We start from the raw sequence: 21,074 nt of genomic DNA, 5'->3' as shown, positions 1-21,074 counted from the left end.
GGGGCAAGCATCTGGCTCACCCTGGGTGCTGGGGGGGCAAGCATCTGGCTCACCCTGGATGCTGGGGGGGCAAGCATCTGGCTCACCCTGGGTGCTGGGGGGGCAAGCATCTGGCTCACCCTGGGTGCTGGGGGGGGCAAGCATCTGGCTCACCCTGGGTGCTGGGGGGGGGCAAGCATCTGGCTCACCCTGGGTGCTGGGGGGCAAGCATCTGGCTCACCCTGAATGCTGGGGGGGGCAAGTATCTGGCTCACCCTGGGTGCTGGGGGGCAAGGATCTAGCTCACCCTGGGTGCTGGGGGGGCAAGCATCTGGCTCACTCTGGATGCTGGGGGGGGGCAAGCATCTGGCTCACCCTGGGTGCTGGGGGGGGCAAGCATCTGGCTCACCCTGGGTACTGGGGGGGGCAAGCATCTGGCTCACCCTGGGTGCTGGGGGGGGCAAGCATCTGGCTCACCCTGGGTGCTGGGGGGCAAACATCTGGCTCACTGTGGGTGCTGGGGGGGGGGGGGGGCAAGCATACCTCTACCTCTACCTGGTGGAAAAGGTCGCACATACACCCAGTACTGCTGGCAGACAGTGTACACTGACCAGCCGTGTCATACACCCAGTACTGCTGGCAGACAGTGTACACTGACCAGCCGTGTCATACACCCAGTACTGCTGGCAGACAGTGTACACTGACCTCCCGTGTCATACACCCAGTACTGCTGGCAGACAGTGTACACTGACCCTCCGTGTCATACACCCAGTACTGGTGGCAGACAGTGTACACTGACCAGCCGTGTCATACACCCAGTACTGGTGGCAGACAGTGTACACTGACCAGCCGTGTCATACCCTCAGTACTGCTGGCAGACAGTGTACACTGACCACCCGTGTCATACACCCAGTACTGCTGGCAGACAGTGTACACTGACCCTCCGTGTCATACACCCAGTACTGCTGGCAGACAGTGTACACTGACCACCCGTGTCATACACCCAGTACTGGTGGCAGACAGTGTACACTGACCAGCCGTGTCATACACCCAGTACTGGTGGCAGACAGTGTACACTGACCAGCCGTGTCATACACCCAGTACTGCTGGCAGACAGTGTACACTGACCAGCCGTGTCATACACCCAGTACTGCTGGCAGACAGTGTACACTGACCTCCCGTGTCATACACCCAGTACTGGTGGCAGACAGTGTACACTGACCGCCCGTGTCATACACCCAGTACTGGTGGCAGACAGTGTACACTGACCCTCCGTGTCATACACCCAGTACTGGTGGCAGACAGTGTACACTGACCACCCGTGTCATACACCCAGTACTGGTGGCAGACAGTGTACACTGACCAGCCGTGTCATACACCCAGTACTGGTGGCAGACAGTGTACACTGACCAGCCGTGTCATACACCCAGTACTGCTGGCAGACAGTGTACACTGACCAGCCGTGTCATACACTCAGTACTGCTGGCAGACAGTGTACACTGACCTCCCGTGTCATACACCCAGTACTGGTGGCAGACAGTGTACACTGACCGCCCGTGTCATACACCCAGTACTGGTGGCAGACAGTGTACACTGACCCTCCGTGTCATACACCCAGTACTGGTGGCAGACAGTGTACACTGACCACCCGTGTCATACACCCAGTACTGGTGGCAGACAGTGTACACTGACCAGCCGTGTCATACACCCAGTACTGCTGGCAGACAGTGTACACTGACCAGCCGTGTCATACACCCAGTACTGCTGGCAGACAGTGTACACTGACCTCCCGTGTCATACACCCAGTACTGCTGGCAGACAGTGTACACTGACCTCCCGTGTCATACACCCAGTACTCCTGGCAGACAGTGTACACTGACCACCCGTGTCATACACCCAGTACTGCTGGCAGACAGTGTACACTGACCACCCGTGTCATACACCCAGTACTGCTGGCAGACAGTGTACACTGACCAGCCGTGTCATACACCCAGTACTGCTGGCAGACAGTGTACACTGACCACCCGTGTCATTCACCCAGTACTGGTGGCAGACAGTGTACACTGACCGCCCGTGTCATACACCCAGTACTGGTGGCAGACAGTGTACACTGACCAGCCGTGTCATACACCCAGTACTGCTGGCAGACAGTGTACACTGACCACCCGTGTCATACACCCAGTACTGGTGGCAGACAGTGTACACTGACCTCCTGTGTCATACACCCAGTACTGCTGGCAGACAGTGTACACTGACCTCCCGTGTCATACACCCAGTACTGCTGGCAGACAGTGTACACTGACCTCCCGTGTCATACACCCAGTACTGCTGGCAGACAGTGTACACTGACCGCCCGTGTCATACACCCAGTACTGCTGGCAGACAGTGTACACTGACCTCCCGTGTCATACACCCAGTACTGCTGGCAGACAGTGTACACTGACCTCCCGTGTCATACACCCAGTACTGCTGGCAGACAGTGTACACTGACCTCCCGTGTCATACACCCAGTACTCCTGGCAGACAGTGTACACTGACCACCCGTGTCATACACCCAGTACTGCTGGCAGACAGTGTACACTGACCACCCGTGTCATACACCCAGTACTGCTGGCAGACAGTGTACACTGACCAGCCGTGTCATACACCCAGTACTGCTGGCAGACAGTGTACACTGACCACCCGTGTCATTCACCCAGTACTGGTGGCAGACAGTGTACACTGACCGCCCGTGTCATACACCCAGTACTGGTGGCAGACAGTGTACACTGACCAGCCGTGTCATACACCCAGTACTGCTGGCAGACAGTGTACACTGACCACCCGTGTCATACACCCAGTACTGGTGGCAGACAGTGTACACTGACCTCCCGTGTCATACACCCAGTACTGCTGGCAGACAGTGTACACTGACCACCCGTGTCATACACCCAGTACTGGTGGCAGACAGTGTACACTGACCTCCCGTGTCATACACCCAGTACTGCTGGCAGACAGTGTACACTGACCGCCCGTGTCATACACCCAGTACTGGTGGCAGACAGTGTACACTGACCCTCCGTGTCACCCATCTCAACAGCGGCCTCAACAACACCCATTAATGTGTCACACTGAGCAAACAAATGCTCTGACATTATCAGCTGGCTTTGTTTACTATCATCAGCTGACTCCTACCGCCGCCCGGAAACTGATGCTCAACTATTCAATTAACACTTTCATGAGAACAATTCGTTAATAAAAGTTGAATGGAATTGGAGTAAAACCCCCAGCCAATTTTTGTTATTGTTTCAGCGTTGTGCTAATTACATTAAAAAGTGGGTTTTAAATCAGCAGCATCAATATTATTTACATCAATATGCCATGAAATTGTCAGTCATAATGTCATAGAGTTATAAAAGTGTAAATGATAATTAACTGGAGCTCATTTACTGTTGAAATGAATTGTATTTGTAAAAGTTTAGGTGGAAGCCAAAAAGTGACAATGGCGCTATTGACCGGTCAGGACAAGAGTTAAGACAAAACATTCTCTCGATAGTGTTTGTCATGTGTGTAAACATTAATGTTGTTTATATACAGATTATACCAAGCTTCTGTGTCTGGGTCGTTGGTGTTGTAACCGTCCTTGCTCAACCTGTCTCCAGACCAGTCTGTCTGTCTTTCCCGACCAGTCTGTGTCTCCCGAAGAGCCTGTCTGTGTCTCCCGACCAGTCTGTCTGTGTCTCCCGACCAGCCTGTCTGTCTCCCGACCAGTCTGTCTGTGTCTCCCGATCAGCCTGTCTCCCGACCAGCCTGTCTGTGTCTCCCGACCATCCTGTCTGTCTCCCGACCAGCCTGTCTGTGTCTCCAGACCAGCCTGTCTGTGTCTCCAGACCAGCCTGTCTGTGTCTCCCGACCAGCCTGTCTGTGTCTCCCGACCAGCCTGTTTGTGTCTCCCGACCAGTCTGTCTGTGTCTCCTGACCAGCCTCTCTCCAGACCAGCCTGTCTGTGTCTCCTGACCAGCCTGTCTGTGTCTCCCGACCAGCCTGTCTCCCGACCAGCCTGTCTGTGTCTCCCGACCAGCCTGTCTCCCGACCAGCCTGTCTGTGTCTCCCGACCAGTCTGTCTGTGTCTCCCGACCAGTCTGTCTGTGTCTCCCGACCAGCCTGTCTGTGTCTCCCGACCAGCCTGTCTGTGTCTCCCGACCAGTCTGTCTGTGTCTCCCGACCAGACTGTCTGTCTCTCCCGACCAGTCTGTATGTCTCCCGACCAGCCTGTCTGTGTCTCCCGACCAGCCTGTCTGTGTCTCCCGACCAGCCTGTCTGTGTCTCCCGACCAGTCTGTCTGTGTCTCCCGACCAGCCTGTCTGTGTGTCCTGACCAGCCTGTCTGTGTCTCCCGACCAGCCTGTCTGTGTCTCCCGACCAGCCTGTTTGTGTCTCCTGACCAGCCTGTCTGTGTCTCCCGACCAGTCTGTCTGTGTCTCCCGACCAGCCTGTCTGTGTCCCCCGACCAGCCTGTCTGCAGACCAGTCTGTCTGTGTCTCCCGACCAGCCTCTCTCCAGACCAGCCTGTCTGTGTCTCCTGACCAGCCTGTCTGTGTCTCCCGACCAGCCTGTCTCCCGACCAGCCTGTCTCCCGACCAGCATGTCTGTGTCTCCCGACCAGCCTGTTTGTGTCTCCCGACCAGTCTGTCTGTGTCTCCCGACCAGCCTGTCTGTGTGTCCTGACCAGCCTGTCTGTGTCTCCCAACCAGTCTGTCTGTGTCTCCCGACCAGCCTGTCTGTGTCTCCCGACCAGCCTGTCTGTGTCTCCCGACCAGCCTGTTTGTGTCTCCTGACCAGCCTGTCTGTGTCTCCCGACCAGCCTGTCTGTGTCTCCCGACCAGCCTGTCTGTGTCTCCCGACCAGCCTGTCTGTGTCTCCCGACCAGCCTCTCTCCAGACCAGCCTGTCTGTGTCTCCCGACCAGCTTGTCTGTGTCTCTCGACCAACCTGTCTGTCTCCCGACCAGCTTGTCTGTGTCTCCCGACCAGCCTCTCTCCAGATCAGCCTGTCAGTCTGTTTCCCCAAAGTATTGGAGAGGACAAGACGAACAGGAAATAATCTTGTCCTCTACAATACTTTGGGGAAATTGGCTGTACACTGAATGACAGACTTAAGGAACACAAAAGAAGTGTTAAGTCTGCAGACACAAACAATGATCTCTCTTCTGTCATGTTGGGGATTCTAATCATCGTGTTGATTGGTCTTCCTCTACAATAATCTTTCCTGCCTCTACTCTACACAGACGCCGTCTTGATGACTCTGACACACAACACACCCAACATGGACCTTAGTCCTGGCTTTGTTGCTCTTGACTCTGCCCCTTCACAGTATATACTTAAATGTTCTAAACTTTATAACAAACGTGACCTAACATAGGCCTACCTACCTACCTTGAGGTGCTTCCGGGGCTTAGTGTCCCCGCGGCCCGGTCGTCGACCAGGCCTCTCCTTCCTTTTTTCTCTTTCTTTCTCTTCTTTTTCTTACGCTAACATTCTTACTCATATTGTTCCATCTTTATTACACCTTTTCCTTCCATACCTTTCGCCTTGCTCCTTCCTCTAAGATTCCCTCTTCCTCGCCTCTCTCTTGCCTTATTCATATGCCTCCCTCGTCTCATCACAGTCGACTTGATAATGGTTCAGGACGGATCGAAACGTCGTCGTCTCTTCAGTGTCTAGTGTGTGGTTTGGTTAATATAAATTAATATTGTTATACATTAGCACACTGTGTATATTTAGGCACTGGTTAGGGTAGGTGTTTAGGTTCTCTTGGCGATCATTTGTATTTGTAGTACGTGGGTGAAGCATTTACAGCGTTGTGATTCGAACACAAATTGTCAGCGAAGCACTTGTTCCGGAAGTGTTCGGACGGCATCAGTTGTGAGTCGTGTGTAAACCGTTTCTCATTCATAAACAGCTGGGGTTTGGCGGGTGCATGGAATGGACTTTGGCATTTGTTTATGAGGACGGGCTGGGATATTACATTGGTGAAGCATTTACCGAGTTGCAATTCGAACGCAGGTCCCCAGTGAACTATTGTTTGAGGAATGTTTGAACGTCTTCCGTTGTGAGTTGTGCAGCTGGCCTCATAAACAAAGGCCAAAGTCCACTGCTCAGTGTACAACACTGTAAAGCACAGCAGCCTGAAGGGGGGGGGGTACACGTCCAGCTGAGAGAACACCATCCTCTCACACCTGTCTCATCATACATAACATTCCAATTTAATTATATAAATTTATACCCGAGAAAAAAACATTTTCATCCACCTTTCATTAAGAGTGATGGAATGATCTCTGCCGTCGGCCCCCGCATGGGGAAGGCGCCATTTTGTCTGCAGGTGAGGCGCCAGCAGACAAAATAAAATGACAACAACATGTTTTTATCATGTTGTCTATCTTGTTTTTGTTTATAGTGTTTATGTTTACAAGGCAGGAAGTCTGGGTGAACTTGTTTACAAGGCAGGAAGTCTGGGTGAACTTGTTTACAAGGCAGGAAGTCTGGGTGTACTTGTTTACAAGGCAGGAAGTCTGGGTGTACTTGTTTACAAGGCAGGAAGTCTGGGTGTACTTGTTTACAAGGCAGGAAGTCTGGGTGTACTTGTTTACAAGGCAGGAAGTCTGGGTGTACTTGTTTACAAGGCAGGAAGTCTGGGTGAACTTGTTTACAAGGCAGGAAGTCTGGGTGTACTTGTTTACAAGGCAGGAAGTCTGGGTGTACTGCTTCACGAGACGAGGCGACTCAGGAGGAGGGTAAGAACAGACATTCTATCTTCGGATATCACTGGGCCGAGTTACCAGTTTAAAAAGTAGTTTGTGGTAAGGCAGGAGTCGCAGGTGGAGGGGGGGGGAGGGAGTCTTGGCGCCCACAGAAGGTCTTCTCTCCTAAGGTAAGAGGCATTTCCAGCATGTGTTAGGAGGAGGATACCTGTAATTAATGCCCTCACCATGTTCGGAGAGGTGTTTGTTGACACAGAGAAGCGTGTGCATTTATCACCCAGGGGGGGGGGGGAGATGTACCCCTTCAACACTGTAGGCGACGCCAGCACACACCTGACTCTGCACAGGTTTGAGGATTGTGTACACCTGGTTGGGAGGCCAGATTCTTGGGCGATAAGCCAGACACAACATCTAGGAGTCAGGTGTGGGTCAAGTCACCAGGTGATGACAGATCACCCCAACAATCCAATCAATATTCTTTATATCACGACTTGCACCCCTAGTGAGCGTGTGTGAGATTGACTTGGCAAGAAGCGAGAGGTTTATAATGTACTTATGGCTAATACTTTGAGGTGAAGACTGACCTCCTGTCTGAGCCACCGGAAGTGGTTGGGCAAGGAGCCAGAAGTATTCATCTGGACGAAGCTTACTGAACACCTCACCCAGTGAGGTGTTCAGGGACCTGGCGTCGTCGTGTCCTTCAAGTATATTATCTGTGAAGGATTATTATTTTTGCATTTTCATGCCCGTAGCCTATTTTGATTTTCTCTCAAGATTTTGAGAACTTTCCCATTGTTTGGAACATTATTGACGAGTTGTTGCCAGGAGCAGACGATGTGTCACAATAACGGGGCTGAAGGTGTGGTGATCAAACCACACGTCACAAGATGAGACGACGTTTCGGTCCGTCCCGGACCATTATCAAGTTCACAAGACTAGGTACTGGTCCAGGACGGACCGAAATGTCGTCGCTTCTCCATCATATGACGTGTGGTTTGGCCGTGGTTGCCTAGAGGCTTGGGAGTGATAAATGTGTATACTGACACCATAATTTAGGATTACCCCGGTAGACTTAGGGTGAATATACTCTACTGACGTACTAATTTGCAATTATTTGCCCCGGAAGTGGAGGCTATATGATAAAAATACTGATTATATGAACATATTTGCAAGTATATGCATTTGTGTGAAGGTATACTCTCTCAGGAGAGGACAGGTTTACTCATGACAAGGGACCTTAAGCATTATTCTGTGGTAGAGTACAGGTAGTGATCTTGCACATGTTAAAGGAAGCTATTCCGAGGAGGTGTTGTTGTCTTAGCACAAACTGACACCATTATCAGCCCCATCATTATAGTTTTTGATACATTAAATGTTCTAGATTTAATGATTAACGAGTTTTGATTATTGCTTCTGCGAGTCTGTAAACTTTATGAGAGGAACACGCTCTCACTGACAGGTTCTGAAGAACGTTGAGGCACCTGAGTTGGCAGATGTTAGGCTGAGTTAACATGACGCCAGAGCATCTACAGGTGAGAGACAATGACGCCGGAGCACCTACAGGTGAGAGACAATGACGCCAGACCATCTACAGGTGAGAGACAATGACGCCAGAGCATCTACAGGTGAGAGACAATGACACCAGAGCATCTACAGGTGAGAGACAATGACGCCAGAGCACCTACAGGTGAGAGACAATGACGCCAGACCATCTACAGGTGAGAGACAATGACGCCAGAGCATCTACAGGTGAGAGACAATGACACCAGAGCATCTACAGGTGAGAGACAATGACGCCAGACCATCTACAGGCGAGAGACAATGACGCCAGAGTATCTACAGGCGAGAGACAATGACGCCAGAGTATCTACAGGTGAGAGACAATGACGCCAGACCATCTACAGGTGAGAGACAATGACGCCAGAGTATCTACAGGCGAGAGACAATGACGTCAGAGTATCTACAGGTGAGAGACAATGACACCAGAGCACCTACAGGTGAGAGACAATGACGCCAGACCATCTACAGGTGAGAGACAATGACGCCAGACCATCTACAGGTGAGAGACAATGACGCCAGAGCATCTACAGGTGAGAGACAATGACACCAGACCATCTACAGGTGAGAGACAATGACACCAGAGCACCTACAGGTGAGAGACAATGACACCAGAGCACCTACAGGTGAGAGACAATGACACCAGAGCACCTACAGGTGAGAGACAATGACGCCAGAGCACCTACAGGTGAGAGACAATGACACCAGAGCACCTACAGGTGAGAGACAATGACACCAGACCATCTACAGGTGAGAGACAATGACACCAGAGCACCTACAGGTGAGAGACAATGACGCCAGAGCACCTACAGGTGAGAGACAATGACACCAGAGCACCTACAGGTGAGAGACAATGACGCCAGAGCACCTACAGGTGAGAGACAATGACACCAGAGCACCTACAGGTGAGAGACAATGACACCAGAGCACCTACAGGTGAGAGACAATGACACCAGAGCACCTACAGGTGAGAGACAATGACACCAGAGCACCTACAGGTGAGAGACAATGACGCCAGAGCACCTACAGGCGAGAGACAATGACGCCAGACCATCTACAGGCGAGAGACAATGTTTACGTCGTCTTCAGTAGTGGTGGTGGTGATACTTGACAACAGATGTGTTAATGTAGAGTCCCCCCCCACACACACACATGCGACGTGGACCTTGACTATGAGGTGTGAGGTTCATGCAGGTGTTACACCCTCTAGGTGTTACAGGCACCAGTGAGGTGTGAGGTGGAGGGGGGGGGGTGGTGATGAAGAGGTGTTGGGGGAGGTGGTGTGGAAGACGATTCAGTTTGGCCCTGAGGTCTCTAGTTACCTTTGGAGGAGACGGTATTAATAGTGGTAGTGGAGTGCCCACTTCCCTAGTGGGCATATGGAAGTAATATTTATTAGGAGCTGGGATAATGAAGTTCGAATCTGCGAACACCCACCGCATGGGTTCGAATCCCCACCACGGTTCCTACAGATTTGCTCACTAAGATTAATGGTAACTAGCCCCCTCCCCCTCTCCCCCCCCCCAACCATTCTTGACGCACCGTGCAGGTAAGATAAGAGGGTCAATTACACATGCTACTCCATTTATGCATTAGCAGCTGTACAGGTGATTATCACACCTGCTTCCTATACCTAGTTGCTTGACATTGTTCAAGTTTACAGGCTGCTCATGAGTTTACATGCATGGTGGTATACACAGCAAGGGTATTTATCACCCATGTAGCTCCTTGTGTCCATGCTACAGCGTTGGCTTATGTGACAAATAGGTTAATGTTTCCAGCAGTTATATAATATATAGGTTAACGTTTCCAACAGTTATGGAGGTGTTGTGAAGGCTGCGAGAGGGTTATCTTGAGGTTATTTTGAGATGATTTCGTGGCTTTAGTGTCCTCGCGGTCCGGTCCTCGACCAGGCCTCCACCCCCAGGAAGCAGCCCGTGACAGCTGACTAACACCCAGGTACCTATTTTACTGCTAGGTAACAGGGGGCTTAGGGTGAAAGAAACTCTGCCCATTGTTTCTCGCCGGCGCCTGGGATCGAACCCGGGACCACAGGATCACAAGACCAGTGTGCTGTCCGCTCGGCCGACCGGCTCCCTTGGTTAGGTTAGATTTAATCAGGCCAGGCCAGGTCAGGTCAGGTCAGGTCAGGTCAGGAAGGGGGACAAGCCTAGCCACATTCCCCCAGGATGGCAGTTGCAGACGCCGCTGCTTTAAGAGGATACTTTTGGCGCTTAAGAGGTAAGAACAAGGACGCTGGGACCAGGAGGGGACACATGATTGGCTGCAGTTACTCTCCTGAATTCTTTGGGGTGGACGGTAGAGCGACGGTCTCGCTTCATGCAGGTCGGCGTTCAATCCCCGACCGTCAGAGTGGTTGGGCACCATTCCCCCCCCCCCTCGTCCCATCCCAAGCCAATAGTCGTAATGGCTTGGTGCTTTCTACTCATAGTTCCCTTGAAGTGACCAATCAACGAGTAACCCGACGTGACGTCATCAGTGACGGCGAGCTGTATAGCCGTCACTGGTTAGGATAGGTTAGGTTAGGATAGGATAGGTTAGGGTAGGAACGGATAGGATGGGTTACGATAGGATAGGTTAGGCTAGGATCAGATAGGATAGGTTATGATAGGATAGGTTTGGGTAGGATCGGATAGGATGGGTTAGGATAGGTTAAAATAGGTTAGGATAGGTTAAGATAGGTTAGGATAGGTTAGGTTATATTAGGACAGGATAGGTAAGGATAGGTCAGGATATGATAGGTTAGGATAAGATAGGTAAGGATTAGTTAGGATAAGATAGGTAAGGATTAGTTAGGATAAGATAGGATAATTTGGTTAGGTTACGATAGGTGAAGTTAGGTTATGATAGGTTAGGTTGGGAGACGTTAAGTTAGGATAGATTAGGATAGGACAGGTTAGGATAGGATAGGTTAGAATACATTAGGTTAGGATAGGTTAAGTTAGGTTAGGATACGATGGGTTAGGGACGATTAAGCTAGAATACGTTAGGTTAGGATAGTTTAGAATAGGTTAGGTTAAGTTTGCCGGTTAGGACAAGCCGGTTAAAACGATGTCGGATGGATAAACATTTAACAGGATTAAACAACCAGTAAGAGTCATTGAGAAGGATTCGAACCTACACTCAGGATACTCCAAGAAGGGTTAAGACAATACCCAGAGTTCATTACACACAGAAATCACAATTAAGTGAAATGATGCACAATTTGTCGATTAAGGCAGTGTCTGGGATGCTCTCGGACGCAGGTTCGAATCCTCGTCACGGCCCTTGTGGATTTGTTCATTTAATACCCAGAGCTGCCCAGTTCGAATCCCCCTCATGGCTCCTGATGATTTCATCATTGATTCATCACGTTAATGAGTTCGATGTGCATGAGGCAGGATGACACGACTTATTAGTGCCTGGTTGAGGGCCATGATTAGTGCCTGGTTGAGGGCCATGATTAGTGCCAGGTTGAGGGCCATGATTAGTGCCTGGTTGAGGGCCATGATTAGTGCCAGGTTGAGGGCCATGATTAGTGCCAGGTTGAGGGCCATGATTAGTGCCTGGTTGAGGGCCATGATTAGTGCCAGGTTGAGGGCCATGATTAGTGCCAGGTTGAGGGCCAAGATTAGTGCCAGGTTGAGGGTCATGATTAGTGCCTGGTTGAGGGCCAAGATTAGTGCCAGGTTGAGGGCCATGATTAGTGCCTGGTTGAGGGCCATGATTAGTGCCTGGTTGAGGGCCATGATTAGTGCCAGGTTGAGGGCTATGATTAGTGCCTGGTTGAGGGCCATGATTAGTGCCAGGTTGAGGGCCATGATTAGTGCCTGGTTGAGGGTCATGATTAGTGCCAGGTTGAGGGCCATGATTAGTGCCTGGTTGAGGGCCAAGATTAGTGCCAGGTTGAGGGCCATAATTAGTGCATGGTTGAGGGCCATGATTAGTGCCAGGTTGAGGGCCATGATTAGTGCCAGGTTGAGGGCCATGATTAGTGCATGGTTGAGGGCCATGATTAGTGACAGGTTGAGGGCCATGATTAGTGCCTGGTTGAGGGCCATGATTAGTGCCAGGTTGAGGGCCATGATTAGTGCATGGTTGAGGGCCATGATTAGTGCCAGGTTGAGGGTCATGATTAGTGCCAGGTAGAGGGCCATGATTAGTGCCTGGTTGAGGGCCATGATTAGTGCCAGGTTGAGGGCCATGATTAGTGCCAGGTTGAGGGCCATGATTAGTGCCAGGTTGAGGGCCATGATTAGTGCCAGGTTGAGGGCCATGATTAGTGCCAGGTTGAGGGCCATGATTAGTGCCTGGTTGAGGGCCATGATTAGTGCCTGGTTGAGGGCCATGATTAGTGCCAGGTTGAGGGCCATGATTAGTGCCTGGTTGAGGGCCATGATTAGTGCCTGGTTGAGGGCCATGATTAGTGCCAGGTTGAGGGCCATGATTAGTGCCAGGTTGAGGGTCATGATTAGTGCCAGGTTGAGGGCCATGATTAGTGCCAGGTTGAGGGCCATGATTAGTGCCAGGTTGAGGGCCATGATTAGTGCCAGGTTGAGGGCCATGATTAGTGCCAGGTTGAGGGCCATGATTAGTGCCAGGTTGAGGGCCATGATTAGTGCCTGGTTGAGGGCCATGATTAGTGCCAGGTTGAGGGCCATGATTAGTGCCAGGTTGAGGGCTATGATTAGTGCCAGGTTGAGGGCCATGATTAGTGCCAGGTTGAGGGTCATGATTAGTGCCAGGTTGAGGGCCATGATTAGTGCCAGGTTGAGGGCCATGATTAGTGCCAGGTTGAGGGCCATGCTGGCCAAGCCCGCCAAAGAGCCCCTGGAGGCCACCATCGGGCTGAGGTCAGCAGGCCGGGGCTAAAAGCCTCGTCTGCTCCCCTAAACCACCAATTAATCTTCTCTTTCTTGTTACAGTCTCCAGGGGTCACCTTCCCCTGGTCATCACAGTCTCCAGGGGTCACCTTCCCCTGGTCATCACAGTCTCCAGGGGTCACCTTCCCCCTGGTCATCACAGTCTCCAGGGGTCACCTTCCCCTGGTCATCACAGTCTCCAGGGGTCACCTCCCCCCTGGTCATCACAGTCTCCAGGGGTCACCTTCCCCTGGTCATCACAGTTTCCAGGGGTCACCTCCCCCCTGGTCATCACAATCTCCAGGGGTCACCTTCCCCCTGGTCATCACAGTCTCCAGAGGTCACCTTCCCCCTGGTCATCACAGTCTCCAGGGGTCACCTTCCCCTGGTCATCACAGTCTCCAGGGGTCACCTCCCCCCTGGTCATCACAGTCTCCAGGGGTCACCTTCCCCTGGTCATCACAGTCTCCAGGGGTCACCTTCCCCCTGGTCATCACAGCCTCCAGGGGTCACCATTCCCCTAGTCATCACAGTCTCCAGGGGTCACCATCCCCCTGGTCATCACAGTCTCCAGGGGTCACCATCCCCCTGGTCATCACAGTCTCCAGGGGTCACCATCCCCCTGGTCATCACAGTCTCCAGGGGTCACCTCCCCCCTGGTCATCACAGTCTCCAGGAGTCACCTCCCCCCTGGTCATTACAGTCTCCAGGGGTCACCATCCCCCTGGTCATCACAGTCTCCAGGGGTCACCATCCCCCTGGTCATCACAGTCTCCAGGGGTCACCATCCCCCTGGTCATCACAGTCTCCAGGGGTCACCATCCCCCTGGTCATCACAGTCTCCAGGGGTCACCATCCCCCTGGTCATCACAGTCTCCAGGGGTCACCATCCCCGTGGTCATCACAGTCTCCAGGGGTCACCATCCCCCTGGTCATCACAGTCTCCAGGGGTCACCATCCCCCTGGTCATCACAGTCTCCAGGGGTCACCATCCCCCTGGTCATCACAGTCTCCAGGGGTCACCATCCCCCTGGTCATCACAGTCTCCAGGGGTCACCATCCCCCTGGTCATCACAGTCTCCAGGGGTCACCATCCCCCTGATCATCACAGTCTCCAGGGGTCACCATCCCCCTGGTCATCACAGTCTCCTGGGGTCACCTTCCCCTGGTCATCACAGTCTCCAGGGGTCACCATCCCCCTGGTCATCACAGTCTCCAGGGGTCACCATCCCCCTGGTCATCACAGTCTCCAGGGGTCACCTTCCCCTGGTCATCACAGTCTCCAGTGGTCACCATCCCCCTGGTCATCACAGTCTCCAGGGGTCACCTTCCCCTGGTCATCACAGTCTCTAGGAGTCACCTCCCCCCTGGTCATCACAGTCTCCAGGGGTCACCTTCCCCTGGTCATCACAGTCTCCAGGGGTCACCATCCCCCTGGTCATCACAGTCTCCAGGGGTCACCATCCCCCTGGTCATCACAGTCTCCAGGGGTCACCTTCCCCCTGGTCATCACAGTCTCCAGGGGTCACCATCCCCCTGGTCATCACAGTCTCCAGGGGTCACCATCCCCCTGGTCATCACAGTCTCCAGGGGTCACCATTCCCCTGGTCATCACAGTCTCCAGGGGTCACCATCCCCCTGGTCATCACAGTCTCCAGGGGTCAACATCCCCCTGGTCATCACAGTCTCCAGGGGTCACCATCCCCCTGGTCATCACAGTCTCCAGGGGTCACCATCCCCCTGGTCATCACAGTCTCCAGGGGTCACCATCCCCCTGGTCATCACAGTCTCCAGGGGTCACCATCCCCCTGGTCATCACAGTCTCCAGGGGTCACCATCCCCCTGGTCATCACAGTCTCCAGGGGTCACCATCCCCCTGGTCATCCCAGTCTCCAGGGGTCACCATCCCCCTGGTCATCACAGTCTCCAGGGGTCACCATCCCCCTGGTCATCACAGTCTCCAGGGGTCACCTTCCCCTGGTCATCACAGTCTCCAGGGGTCACCATCCCTCTGGTCATCACAGTCTCCAGGGGTCACCATCCCCCTGGTCATCACAGTCTCCAGGGGTCACCTTCCCCTGGTCATCTCAGTCTCCAGGGGTCACCATCCCCCTGGCCATCACAGTCTCCAGGGGTCACCTTCCCCTGGTCATCACAGTCTCCAGGAGTCACCTCCCCCCTGGTCATCACAGTCTCCAGGGGTCACCTTCCCCTGGTCATCACAATCTCCAGGGGTCACCATCCCCCTGGTCATCACAGTCTCCAGGGGTCACCTCCCCCCTGGTCATCACAGCCTCCAGGGGTCACCATCCCCCTGGTCATCACAGTCTCCAGGAGTCACCTCCCCCCCTGGTCATCACAGTCTCCAGGGGTCACCATCCCCCTGGTCATCACAGTCTCCAGGGGTCACCATCCCCCTGGTCATCACAGTCTCCAGGGGTCACCATCCCCCAGGTCATCACAGTCTCCAGGGGTCACCTTCCCCCTGGTCATCACAGTCTCCAGGGGTCACCTTCCCCCTGGTCATCACAGTCTCCAGGGGTCACCATCCCCCTGGTCATCACAGTCTCCAGGGGTCACCATCCCCCTGGTCATCACAGTCTCCAGGGGTCACCATCCCCCTGGTCATCACAGTCTCCAGGGGTCACCATCAGCCTGGTCATCACAGTCTCCAGGGGTCACCATCCCCCTGGTCATCACAGTCTCCAGGGGTCACCTTCCCCCTGGTCATCACAGTCTCCAGGGGTCACCATCCCCCTGGTCATCACAGTCTCCAGGGGTCACCATCCCCCTGGTCATCACAGTCTCCAGGGGTCACCATCCCCCTGGTCATCACAGTCTCCAGGGGTCACCTTCCCCCTGGTCATCACAGTCTCCAGGGGTCACCATCCCCCTGGTCATCACAGTCTCCAGGGGTCACCTCCCCCCTGGTCATCACAGTCTCCAGGGGTCACCTCCCCCCTGGTCATCACAGTCTCCAGGGGTCACCTCCCCCCTGGTCATCACAGTCTCCAGGGGTCACCTTCCCCTGGTCATCACAGTCTCCAGGGGTCACCTTCCCCTGGTCATCACAGTCTCCAGGGGTCACCTCCCCCTGGTCATCACAGTCTCCAGGGGTCACCTTCCCCTGGTCATCACAGTCTCCAGGGGTCACCTCCCCCCTTGTCATCACAGTCTCCAGGGGTCACCTTCCCCTGGTCATCACAGTCTCCAGGGGTCACCTTCCCCTGGTCATCACAGTCTCCAGGGGTCACCTCTCCCCTTGTCATCACAGTCTCCAGGGGTCACCTTCCCCTGGTCATCACAGTCTCCAGGGGTCACCATCCCCCTGGTCATCACAGTCTCCAGGGGTCACCTTCCCCCTGGTCATCACAGTCTCCAGGGGTCACCATCCCCCTGGTCATCACAGTCTCCAGGGATCACCTCCCTCCTGGTCATCACAGTCTCCAGGGGTCACCTCCCCCCTGGTCATCACAGTCTCCAGGGGTCACCTCCCCCCTGGTCATCACAGTCTCCAGGGGTCACCTTCCCCTGGTCATCACAGTCTCAAGGGGTCACCTTCCCCTGGTCATCACAGTCTCCAGGGGTCACCTTCCCCTGGTCATCACAGTCTCCAGGGGTCACCTCCCCCCTTGTCATCACAGTCTCCAGGGGTCACCTTCCCCTGGTCATCACAGTCTCCAGGGGTCACCTTCCCCTGGTCATCACAGTCTCCAGGGGTCACCTCTCCCCTTGTCATCACAGTCTCCAGGGGTCACCTTCCCCTGGTCATCACAGTCTCCAGGGGTCACCATCCCCCTGGTCATCACAGTCTCCAGGGGTCACCTTCCCCCTGGTCATCACAGTCTCCAGGGGTCACCATCCCCCTGGTCATCACAGTCTCCAGGGATCACCTCCCTCCTGGTCATCACAGTCTCCAGGGGTCACCTCCCCCCTGGTCATCACAGTCTCCAGGGGTCACCTCCCCCCTGGTCATCACAGTCTCCAGGGGTCACCTTCCCCTGGTCATCACAGTCTCCAGGGGTCACCTTCCCCTGGTCATCACAGTCTCCAGGGGTCACCTCCCCCCTGGTCATCACAGTCTCCAGGGGTCACCATCCCCCTGGTCATCACAGTCTCCAGGGGTCACCTCCCCCCTGGTCATCACAGTCTCCAGGGGTCACCATCCCCCTGGTCATCACAGTCTCCAGGGGTCACCATCCCCCTGGTCATCACAGTCTCCAGGGGTCACCATCCCCCTGGTCATCACAGTCTCCAGGGGTCACCATCCCCCTGGTCATCACAGTCTCCAGGGGTCACCTCCCCCTGGTCATCACAGTCTCCAGGGGTCACCTCCCTTCTGGTCATCACAGTCTCCAGGGGTCACCATCCCCCTGGTCATCACAGTCTCCAGGGGTCACCATCAAGATCAAGATCACTATGCAAAATCAAGATCAAAAACCACATCTAGTATCGGGCCCCTGCGAAAGGGAGATGGAACTTTCACAGATGACAACAAAGAAATGAGCGAGTTACTGAGGAAGCAGTACGACTCTGTTTTCAGTGAGCCATTAAATGCACTAAAGATTGATAACCCAAATGAATTTTTCATGGATATGATACCAACATCAAATCACATATCAGACGTCGCCCTATCCCCACTAGATTTTGAAGAAGCCATAAACAGTATGCCTATGCACTCTGCACCAGGCCCGGATTCTTGGAACTCCATATTCATCAAGAACTGTAAAAAACCACTATCGCAGGCCCTTCACATTCTGTGGAGACAAAGCCTAGATACTGGCGTTATCCCTGACATACTAAAAACAGCAGAGATAGCACCACTCCATAAAGGAGGAAATAAGGCAGAGGCAAAAAATTACAGACCGATAGCACTAACATCGCACATCATAAAAATTTTTGAGAGAGTGCTAAGAAGTAAGATCACAAAATACATGGAATCACAGCATCTCCATAACCCCGGACAACATGGTTTCAGAACAGGGCGCTCTTGCCTGTCGCAGTTGCTGGACCACTATGATATGGCATTAGATGCTATGGAAGACAAACAAAACGCTGATGTAATTTACACAGATTTCGCAAAAGCTTTTGACAAATGTGACCATGGTGTTATTGCACATAAAATGCGTTCAAAAGGAATTACCGGGAAAATAGGCAGATGGATCTACAATTTCCTGACTGACAGAACCCAATGTGTAATAGTCAACAAAATAAAATCCAGCCCATCAACCGTGAAGAGCTCAGTCCCCCAGGGTACTGTGCTTGCTCCAGTACTTTTTCTCATCCTCATATCGGACATAGACCAGAACACAACCTATAGCACTGTATCATCCTTTGCAGATGACACTAGGATTTTCATGAGAGTTGGCAACATAGAGGACACGGCAAACCTCCAATCAGATGTTGATCAGGTCTTTCTATGGGCTACAGAAAATAATATGGTATTCAACGAGGATAAGTTTCAGCTCATGCGCTACGGAAAAATTGAAAACATAAAAACAGGAACCACGTACAAAACGCAGGTAAATCATAACATAGAACGAAAAGGCAATGTAAAGGACCTGGGTGTACTCATGTCGGAAGACCTTACCTTTAAAGAACACAATAAAGTAGCCGTCACAACTGCAAGAAAAATGACAGGTTGGATAACAAGAACTTTTCACACTAGAGATGCTATACCGATGATGATACTTTTCAAAACGCTTGTGCTATCTAGAGTGGAGTACTGCTGCACAATGACAGCCCCTTTCAAAGCTGGAGAAATTGCTGACCTAGAGAGCGTGCAGAGATCCTTTACTGCTAGAATCCACTCAGTAAAACATTTAAATTACTGGGACCGACTAAAGAGCCTAAATCTGTACTCCCTTGAGCGCAGGCGGGAGAGATACATAATAATTTACACGTGGAAAATAATTGAGGGGCTGGTCCCAAACCTGCACACAGAAATAACACCACATGAGACCAGAAGACATGGCAGGATGTGCAGAATACCCCCGTTGAAAAGCAGAGGTGCAACAGGTACTCTGAGAGAGAACTCTATCAACATCAGAGGCCCGAGACTGTTCAACACGCTTCCACTACACATAAGGGGCATAACTGGCAAACCCCTCACAGTGTTCAAGAGAGAACTGGATAAGCACCTCCAAAGGATACCTGATCAACCAGGCTGTGACTCATACGTCAGGCTGCGAGCAGCCGCGTCTAACAGCCTGGTTGATCAGTCCAGCAACCAGGAGGCCTGGTCGACGACCGGGCCGCGGGGACACTAAGCCCCGGAAGCACCTCAAGGTAGCCTCAAGGTAGGGGTCACCTCCCCCCTGGTCATCACAGTCTCCAGGGGTCACCATCCCCCTGGTCATCACAGTCTCCAGGGGTCACCTTCCCCCTGGTCATCACAGTCTCCAGGGGTCACCATCCCCCTGGTCATCACAGTCTCCAGGGGTCACCATCCCCCTGGTCATCACAGTCTCCAGGGGTCACCATCCCCCTGGTCATCACAGTCTCCAGGGGTCACCTCCCCCCTGGTCATCACAGTCTCCAGGGGTCACCTCCCCCTGGTCATCACAGTCTCCAGGGGTCACCTCCCCCCTGGTCATCACAGTCTCCAGGGGTCACCATCCCCCTGGTCATCACAGTCTCCAGGGGTCACCATCCCCCTGGTCATCACAGTCTCCAGGGGTCACCTCCCCCCTGGTCGTCACAGTCTCCAGGGGTCACCTTCCCCCTGGTCATCACAGTCTCCAGGGGTCACCTCCCCCCTGGTCATCACATTCTCCAGGGGTCACCATCCCCCTGGTCATCACAGTCTCCAGGGGTCACCTTCCCCCTGGTCATCACAGTCTCCAGGGGTCACCTCCCCCCTGGTCATCACAGTCTCCAGGGGTCACCTCCCCCCTGGTTATCACAGTCTCCAGGGGTCACCATCCCCCTGGTCATCACAGTCTCCAGGGGTCACCTTCTCCCTGGTCATCACAGTCTCCAGGGGTCTCCTTCCCCCTGGTCATCACAGTCTCCAGGGGTCACCTCCCCCCTGGTCATCACAGTCTCCAGGAGTCACCTCTCCCCTGGTCATCACAGTCTCCAGGGGTCACCTCCCCCCTGGTCATCACAGTCTCCAGGGGTCACCTCCCCCCTGGTCATCACAGTCTCCAGGGGTCACCATCCCCCTGGTCATCACAGTCTCCAGGGGTGACCTCCCCCTGGTCGTCACAGTCTCCAGGGGTCACCATCCCCCTGGTCATCACAGTCTCCAGGGGTCACCTCCCCCCTGGTCATCACAGTCTCCAGGGGTCACCTCCCCTCTGGTCATCACAGTCTCCAGGGGTCACCATCCCCCTGGTCATCACTTTATCCAGGGGTCACCATCCCTCCCTGGTCATCACAGTCTCCAGGGGTCACCTCCCCCCTGGTCATCACAGTCTCCAGGGGTCACCTTCCCCTGGTCATCACAGTCTCCAGGGGTCACCTTCCCCGTGGTCATCACAGTCTCCAGGAATCACCTTCCCCCTGGTCATCACAGTCTCCAGGGGTCACCATCCCCCTGGTCATCACAGTCTCCAGGAATCACCTTCCCCCTGGTCATCACAGTCTCCAGGGGTCACCTTCCCCCTGGTCATCACAGTCTCCAGGAATCACCTTGCCCCTGGTCATCACAGTCTCCAGGGGTCATCATCCCCCTGGTCATCACAGTCTCCAGGGGTCACCTTCCCCCTGGTCATCACAGTCTCCAGGGGTCACCTTCCCCCTGGTCATCACAGTCTCCAGGGGTCACCTTCCCCCCCTGGTCATCACAGTCTCCAGGGGTCACCTTCCCCCTGGTCATCACAGTCTCCAGGGGTCACCATCCCCCCCTGGTCATCACAGTCTCCAGGGGTCACCTTCCCCCTGGTCATCAAAGTCTCCAGGGGTCACCATCCCCCTGGTCATCACAGTCTCCAGG

At 53.6% G+C, this 21,074-nt stretch overlaps 1 protein-coding gene across 1 annotated transcript in view; it reads left to right on the top strand.

The window, feature by feature from the left end:
• Positions 1–13,076: 13,076 nt before the first annotated feature.
• The window catches only part of LOC138357230 (trichohyalin-like), a 15,975-nt gene continuing 7,977 nt past the window's right edge, over positions 13,077–21,074 (top strand). Inside the window, exon 1 of the mRNA XM_069313890.1 lies at positions 13,077–13,126. Coding sequence (XP_069169991.1) covers positions 13,077–13,126 — 50 coding nt within the window. The remainder of the gene's footprint in view (positions 13,127–21,074) is intronic.

Source organism: Procambarus clarkii, chromosome 76, assembly GCF_040958095.1.
Source record: "Procambarus clarkii isolate CNS0578487 chromosome 76, FALCON_Pclarkii_2.0, whole genome shotgun sequence".
In the NCBI taxonomy this organism is placed as follows: domain Eukaryota; kingdom Metazoa; phylum Arthropoda; class Malacostraca; order Decapoda; family Cambaridae; genus Procambarus; species Procambarus clarkii.
Note: the sequence above shows the minus strand (reverse complement) of the source record. Positions and strands in the feature narration are given on the sequence as shown.